General features: G+C 34.7%; 2 protein-coding genes across 2 annotated transcripts; both read right to left on the bottom strand.

Moving 5' to 3' along the window:
• Window positions 1-3,732: 3,732 nt before the first annotated feature.
• On the bottom strand, window positions 3,733-5,265 carry LOC115975298 (feruloyl CoA ortho-hydroxylase F6H1-3-like). The gene is made up of 2 exons (XM_031096062.1): window positions 4,681-5,265; window positions 3,733-4,303 (listed from the first exon to the last, which is right to left on the bottom strand). The coding sequence occupies exons 1-2, from the start codon at window positions 5,184-5,186 to the stop codon at window positions 3,733-3,735; spliced, it is 1,077 nt and encodes a 358-aa protein (XP_030951922.1). The 5' UTR covers window positions 5,187-5,265.
• Window positions 5,266-5,443: 178 nt separating this feature from the next.
• LOC115994543 (feruloyl CoA ortho-hydroxylase F6H1-3-like) lies at window positions 5,444-6,870 on the bottom strand. The gene is made up of 2 exons (XM_031118746.1): window positions 6,344-6,870; window positions 5,444-5,954 (listed from the first exon to the last, which is right to left on the bottom strand). Exons 1-2 carry the CDS (start codon window positions 6,847-6,849, stop codon window positions 5,444-5,446), a joined length of 1,017 nt encoding a protein of 338 aa, XP_030974606.1. The 5' UTR covers window positions 6,850-6,870.
• Window positions 6,871-8,715: the final 1,845 nt, after the last annotated feature.

The following is an 8,715-nucleotide window of genomic DNA, read 5'->3' as shown; positions in this document are numbered from 1 at the left end:
AGTGTTTCAAGCATTTCATCTTTTTCTTTTTTTCTTCTTCTTCTAAGAAAGACAATTCAGGCCACGCATATTGCCAAGGAGTTGGTAGGTCCTTATTAAATTACAATCCAGGGCTTAATTTCTAACTAGAGTACTTGAGATAATTTGAGAAGGGTTTCAAAGTAATAAAGTCATGTGAAGAGGCATAGGCAGAGACAAGGGATGTAACATGTCTTCTTGTTTTCTTGCATATTTTTAATGAAATGTATAACATAAATACATATATATGACAAAGACCATGAGATAATTTAAAAATTACTCGCTACACTTGGTCTTTCAAAATAACCCTATATAATATGGTAAAATTATATATGTTATACCTTCCATTAAAAATATTACTCGCAACACTTAAACTTTCAAAATAACTATATATATATATATATATTATACCTTCCATTAAAAAAAAAATTACTTGCAATACTTGGTCTTACAAAATAACTATATATATGACATGGTATAATTATATATGTTATACATTTCATTAAAATATATATATAATAGGCTGTTAAAATCGGGATCCTATGTAGAATCATGGAAGGTAAGTGGGATCGTAAATCAAAGGATTGGATCATGGACTGTAAGATCCTACATTATTTTTTAAAAAAAAAATTGGTATGTTAAATAATTACATAAATTATACATTTATTCATAAAAAACCAAAAATTTGCATCAATTTGATGTAATTACCATACATCACTACATCCATTCGTAAGCACCATTTAAAGAAGCCAAAAACCTCAAAATGTGACACTATTGGAATATTATTTTTCATTTGGGTCCAACTGACATTCTATCTCTCTAGATTAGAATAGCAAAACTTGGTCTATTGAGATGTTATTTTTCATTTTGGTCCAACCGAACCGTCTATCAAGTTAAAAAAGTTTACAAGAAACTAGGGTTGTTCAGGATCATTAGAATCGTACAATCCTGAACAATCGCAAAGATCCGAATCGTTTTAGGCAGGTGGGATAGTAAAATTGTAGGATCGTAGGGTCCAGATCAGAATTTTGACAACCACACACACACACACACACACACATATATATATATATATATATGAATATGAATTTAAGTTATTTTAAAAGACCAAGTTTCATATATATATATATATATATATATATTATACCAAATCTATCTACCAAACCTAGTTTAAAATCTCTCATAGCTATCCAACTCAAAGCAATGTGTCCATATTAATTTTAAAGTAAAAATAAGTTATTTTTTCAAAAAAATTTACTTATGCCTTGTTTTCTTACGATACTAAACCTTCAATACCTCTTCATCCCTCCTCTAATTTTTTTTCCTCTCATCTCTAGACTTTTGCATCGTTTCAAACTTTGAGTTTTGGCTATAAACTCAAGTTTTAACTACTTAGAAGAGTAAAAAAAGAAATTTGAATTTTACATTATTTTTTTAAAAGCGATCAATGGAGTGAAGTTGTATAAAACTTTTCAAGTATATTGCTATAGTTTTAACACTTTTATATTGATTTATTTCTCAATTTATTTAGAATAATCCAATAACACGTTTAAACTTTATATAATTAGATTAATCTCTTTAATTTTTTGTTATCAGTTATCAATTTATTATTTGTCCCTTTTTATGATATGAATTTTTTTTAATGTCCCAGACTAATATTGTAAGGACTCAATTTGTAACGACTCCAAACTGGTTTATTGGGTTTGAACGCTAAAGGCCCAAACAATAAATTTGTAGAGAGTGGGTTAAAAGATTAGGCCTTGATCACCGGACGGTTGTTAGTCATGGTGTTCATAAGGGTCGCACAGAGGTGAACTTAGTTTTCCTTGGACCTCGTCTGAGGAGTTTAATGTTTTTATCATTCCTTTCACTTCTAGTTACCATCGTTCAAGAGTTCACCCCCCTCTCCTTTAGCGCATGAATTCTTACATTATATAGCCCCTCTCAGTTGATCCTGACCTTCCATTTGTTAATCAGGCAGGTAACTACTCGAGTGTCTGTCCCATCAGCCGCCTTCCCCCACTTTCTGTTAGTTGTAATAACCGAAGCCACACTGTTCAAGGGTCTTTTCCCATCAATGTGGCTAGGACGTTTGTTGGCGCATTCAATGCGGAGGTGACGTTTTTTCCTTGAACCATTCCCATACTGTACCCCCATGTGAGTCCCATTCTACTCGTCTTTTCTTCTGGGAGCGCTTTGGGGGCTGCCTTTGAAGACGTGTCGTTCTTCCCTTCTAGGCCTTGGGATGCCGAGGACAGGGTCATCCTCGGCTGCATCTCGAGGCCATTTGGAGTTTTGCTGCATGTCCTCGGCAACAGCTCTGCTCAGCGCGGGCCTTGGGCCTTAATGAAAAGTGGGCCAGGATCACAAATTCTCTGGCCCCACAAATATTGGATTATTTTTGTTGGCAATCTTTTCTTTTAATTGTGTCTCCCCTAAACTAAAATCTTGATTTTGCCACTATATAGATGAGAGTAATAATGGGAAAAAATTGCCAAACAGACTATTTGTGGGAAAAAATTAGGCGCGTGGCACGTGTTCAAAGTTAATTAGTAAGTTAGACTGTTTTTGAAAGTCAAGTTTGCCAAACTCGACTTTGGGCTGAAAAACGAACACTACAGTGGCGTTTTTTTAATGGCTATAGCAGCGTTTATAGAAAACGCCACTATAGGTGACCTATAGTGGCGTTTTTGACAAACGCCACTAAAAAAAACGCCACTATTGTGTCTATATTCCAGCCCAAAGTCGAGTTTGCCATACTCGACTTTCAAAAACAGTCTACCTAACTAAATAAGTTTCAACGCGTGCTGTCCGGCTAAAATTTTTCAGAATTTTCACTGTTTGGCAAATTTTGCCAGTAATAATGTACCAGTGAAGAAGAATGAATCGATTTTTCAGATTAAAAAAAAAAAAAAAAAAAAAACATTAGTAGGAGGCATAAAAAAGGCCGTTCCAATTAAAGAGATATCATAGTATGACTTAGGAAAGAATATACTAATAAATACACATGACCCTAATTAGTTTGTTAATTCATAGTAGATCCCAAAAACTTGGGACTAATTATACAACATAGAAGTGTATATGATAAATTGATATCTTTTTTTACTAACCTAGTATACAAGAACTCCAAGCTAGTAGGCAAAGAAAAAGAGAACTTCTCAAATGTTTTATAAAATTCAACCAAAAACATTATTTTGGTCTTATAGGTTGTAGGCCTATATAAAGGCACTCCATAAAATTTAATTACCAAAAAAAAAAAAATATATATATATATATATATATATTTTAGAGGTTGATTTGGTTGTTGTTAGTGCTATTATTATTGTTTGTCACGGCATTCAAGACACGTCAGGTATTAATTATTGTTCATTTTTCATAAATTGGGTCAAAATGGAACCTGTAGGATCATTTGCAGGCGCAGTGTTTTTTGTTGTTGTTGAACCTTATTGAACCCAACATATAATAGAAATATTTTTAATTTCATCAATATTTTTTCACATCTCATGAATTCTAATGCTTCAAACAGACATACAAACAATGTAAAAGCCATGTTAAAAAAAAAAAGTGTAAACTCTTTTTTGTAAAAAGTAAAATAATTGGATAAAGAATTGACTGACTTCTATTATCTTCAAACAGATTTCCGATTGAGTTCTATTTCATAAAAATTATTTCTATAACAATAGAACTTAACCTCACAACACACCTTAGAATACATCATATTTTTGCAAATTCAATTGTGTTCTTCCCATCATGAGCCTTCCTAAAGAAATGTTTCACATAATCTGAATACAGAACTTGCTTATATAATGCTATCTCACCCTCTACAAGCACTTTTGAAAAAGGACCAACCATGTCACATGGCCTAGGATTAACAAAAATAGGAACCGAAATCCTATTCTTGCTTCCACTAGCAACCACACGATGCTCAATGCTCTTGTATCGACCATTGCTCATTATCTGTAGTGCATCACCAACATTGATCACGAGGGAGCCACTTACAGGCGGAACATGAACCCAACTATCATTGTTTCCTCGCACATAGAGTCCACCAATATCATCTTGAAGGAGGATAGTAATGGTTGACACGTCAGAGTGACGACCTACTCCCACGGTGAGCTCAGGGTTAGGACATATAGGATAGTAGTTAAGGTTAATCCTCTTTGAACCCATTAAGAGAGATTCTTTTGTCTCATCAATTTCTTTCACATTTATCCTCTTCATTAGTGCCTCTAATAGCCTTTGGATAACTGGTTCAGACCCCCTCATATATTCCAGAACTTGATCCCTAAAAGCAAACAACAATTAGTCCACCAAAAACTATATATATACATAAGAATATACTATTTGATCCACAAAATTATGTTTTACAATACTCAAAATTTTTTATAAAAAAATAGAAATGGAAATATATATATATATATTTATATTTATATATATTATGGTAAAATCATTATTGATCTTTAATCAAACAGGATATAATGAGATATAATTAAAAGTTATGGCTTGTTATAATGTCATATTGAGTTAAACTAGATGAAATTAGCACTTAACCAATTTAGTAAATTATATATGTATGTACGTACACAAGAATTGCATCTATATTATATGTCATGTCATGTATTTGTTGTGTAAACTAAATTGAGCAAAGTTAAGCTCTGTTACTTGCACGCCGAAGGCCACAATGCAGAGACCTCATCCTCGGACACATAAAACAGGCTCAGGTAATCTTTCCATTCAAGAGCCTTCTCTGCTTCAGGACTAAAGCTTGTGCCAAACCGCACGCTGTTGGAAGGTGAGTTTTCTTTTGAAAACTTCCTCTTCTCCTCAGCTGGCAAATTGAAGAACCTATGTGTTGCAACCTTCACATTCTCCAGCACTTCAATGGGCACGCCATGGTTGATAATCTGAAAGAAACCCCACTTTTCTGCTGCATCACAGATTGATTCAGAGACTTTTTGTTCGTCCCAGTTTGACATATCTATGATGGGTATAGACTCTTGAGGCAAGATGTTGCTCACAGTGATCCTTTCTTCTACAGGTTGGATATATTGCTTAGGGAGGGTTTTGAGTCCCATTTCTGAGATACCCTTTACTCCATTGCCATTTGTTACGACAAAGTCTGTGATATTTGAGGACTCACTGATAGGTGTTGCAATTGTTGGAGCCATTCTTACAAGAAAGGAATAAAGAGAGAGCTTAGTATTTAGCAAATGGCTTGAAACTAAGATGTTCGGTGGTGATGGTGTTGTTGGTCCAATTTGCATGTCATTTGCACCTATTTATATAGCACAGTCTCAAGAATTTTAAGGTTAATTTCAATTTATTCAATATATGCCTCACTAACTCCCATGGCAATATTCGCATGGCTTATTATATTATTGTCCTTTCCCCTATACTTGTCAAGAACACATTGGGTTTTATTCAACTATGCCTCGCCCCCTCCCCCACGGGACGCATAGTTGAATAAAACCCTTGCAAGCACTTCTGGAAAAGGACCAATCATGTCATCTGGCCTAGGATTAACAAAAATAGGATCCGAAATCCTATTCTTGCTTCCATTGGCAACCACACGGTGCTCAATGCTCTTGTACCGACCATTGCTCATTATTTGTAGTGCATCGCCAACATTGATCACGAGGGAGCCGCTTATAGGTGGAACATGAACCCAACTATCATTGTTTCCTTGCACATAGAGTCCACCAATATCATCTTGAAGGAGGATAGTAAGGGTTGACACGTCAGAATGACGACCTATTCCCACGGTGAGCTCAGGGTTAGGACATATAGGATAGTAGTTAAGGTTAATCCTCTTTGAACCCATTAAGAGAGATTTTTTTGTCTCATCAATTTCCTTCACATTTATCCTCTTCATTAGTGCCTCTAATAGCCTTTGGATAACTGGTTCAGACCCCCTCATATATTCCAGAACTTGATCTCTAAAAGCAAACAACAATTAGTCCACCAAAAACTATATATACACATAAGCATATACTATTTGATCCACAAAATTATGTTTTATGATACTCAATTTTTTTTTAATAATAAAAATAGAAATAGAAATAGAAATATATATATATATATATATATATATTATGATGAGATCACTATTGATCTTCAATCAAACATGAGGAAACATGGAGGATATAATGAGATGTAACTAAAAGTTATGGTTTGTTTTAACGTCATATTGAGTTAAACTAGATGAAACTAGAAGTTAACTCATTTAGTGAATTATATATGTATGTACATACACAAGTATTGCATCTACATTATATGTCAAGTATTTGTTGTGTAAACAAAATTGATCATAGTTAAGCTCTGTTACTTGCACGCAGAAGGCCACAATGCAGAGGCCTCATCCTCGGACACATAAAACATGCTCAGGTAATCTTTCCATTCAAGAGCCTTCTCTGCTTCAGGACTAAAGCTTGTGCCAAACCGCACGCTGTTGGAAGGTGAGTTCTCTTTTGAAAACTTCCTCTTCTCCTCAGCTGGCAAATTGAAGAACCTATGTGTTGCGTCCTTCACATTCTCCAGCACTTCAATGGGCACTCCATGGTTGATAATCTGAAAGAAACCCCACTTTTCTGCTGCATCACAGATTGATTCTGAGACTTTTTGTTCGTCCCAGTTTGACATATCTATGATGGGTATAGACTCTTGAGGCAAGATGTTGCTCACAGTGATCCTTTCTTCTACAGGTTGGATATATTGCTTAGGGAGGGTTTTGAGTCCCATTTCTGAGAGACCCTTTACTCCATTGCCATTTGTTACGACAAGGTCAGTGATATTTGAGGACTCACTGATAGGTGTTGCGACTATTGGATCCATTCTTACAAGTCTTTTTTTTTTTTTTTTACTTGTTGCCGAGTTTCACTGATTTGGGTTTCTCTCTTTTTTTGTTAAGGAATTGGAACTAAACACTCTCTAGCCATTGTCACTACGCAGGTCTCTCTTTTTTTATGGGCACTACCCAGGTCTTTTTACTAGATTTTTAAAAATTTTAATATTTTTCTCCAAAGTACAAGTTACACGTTTATGGCTGGGAAGCATTCCACTTTTTTCTATGTTATGAGTTATCATGTCAATCTGCGGGAGTCATCAGAAGTCAGAACTCGTGAATTGCAGACTATTGTTACAGGTTTACATAAAGCATTCCACTTTATTTTAGGTGCTTCTGTTTTCAACCTACATCAAGACTATCTAGTGACTATTATTATTTTTTGCTTTTTTTTTTTCCATCCATTTAGAAAGTCATTAATTTGTTATATGTAGAGTGTTGTCTTAATTTAATAAAATTATAAGTTTAGGATAATATATTTTGTATTAAAATTAATTTGTTAAGTTATGTGATAAATAATTTTTTATTTCAAAAAATTAATAATTTTTCTATTACAGATCATGTTTTATTTTAATTATAAATATTTACTAAAGATTAAGTGATATTAAAAGGAAATGTTAATGAAACTTAAATGTAAAAATTTAATTAGTAATTTTGTATCTCAAAGAAAATAATAAATAGATTCTAAATATATAAAAAATTAAAAGTTAAATAAATATTATCTAATTAATATTTAAATAATTAAAAAAAAGCTCCGCTTAAAGGTTTCGCCTAGCTCCTAAATTTGTTGAGCCAGCCCTGGGTGTTGCAACTGTTGGAGTCATTCTTACAAGAAAGGAATAAAGAGAGAGCTTAGTATTTAGCAAATGACTTGAAACTAAGATGTTTGGTGGTGGTGCAATTTGCATGCCATTTGCACCTATTTATATAGCACAGTCTCAAGAATTTTACGGTTAATTTCAGTTTATTTAATATATGCCTCACTATCTCCCATGGCAATATTCGTGTGGCTTATTATAATATATTGTCCTTTCCCCGATATTTGTCAAGCCCAAGGTTCACGCTCATTTTTATTCAACATACAAGGGAGTGGGGGAGGGGGAGGCAAAGTTGAATAAAACCCAATGTGTTTGTTGAATGATGTAGCTAGGGACTAGGTATTTCGTAAGCATTACGGGATGTTCGGTGCTAATTGGCTTGTGTGCAAGTGTCTATATGTGTTGGTTGTCGTGTGCCTCTCAAGAAATTGAAGGCAATGGTGGCTTGTTCGAGTTGTGATTTGGGCCGGCTTAGAGCACTAACATTGAAAAATGTTATGCAATATTATTATACCATCCCAAAAAGTCACTTTATGACTTATACTATCTCATTTTATAATACCTCTCACATCTTAAAACTCTATTCTTATTAAAATATTATTCTTTAATCTTTCTTTATTATTTCTTTTTAACAAATACTTTTTTTCAGTTCCACTTTCCTAGGCTTTCCAACCGTTTTTTTTTTTCCTCAGCCTCCCTCAACCTCTAGCACCGGTTCATCTCACAGAACCACACACACAGACCTATCAACAGAGCCACACACAGCCACACACACAAACCATCAAACCAGAGCCAACAACGGCCACCACACCCACCACCCAAGCCACCGATCAGAAACCACACCGCCGATTTGAAACCCACCGGAGCAAACCCATTCAAAAAGCCACAACCAAAAACATCGGACCCAAGCCTAAAACAACCAAAAACCACAACCACAACCAAAAACACCGGTCACAGCCAAAAACCACAACCACCAAACCCACGCCGTCACCCACGACCCAAACACCGGACCCACAACCCAACCACGACCCAACCACG

Source organism: Quercus lobata, chromosome 1 (assembly GCF_001633185.2).
Source record: "Quercus lobata isolate SW786 chromosome 1, ValleyOak3.0 Primary Assembly, whole genome shotgun sequence".
In the NCBI taxonomy this organism is placed as follows: Eukaryota; Viridiplantae; Streptophyta; class Magnoliopsida; order Fagales; family Fagaceae; genus Quercus; species Quercus lobata.
This window is presented reverse-complemented; position numbering and strand designations above follow the sequence as displayed.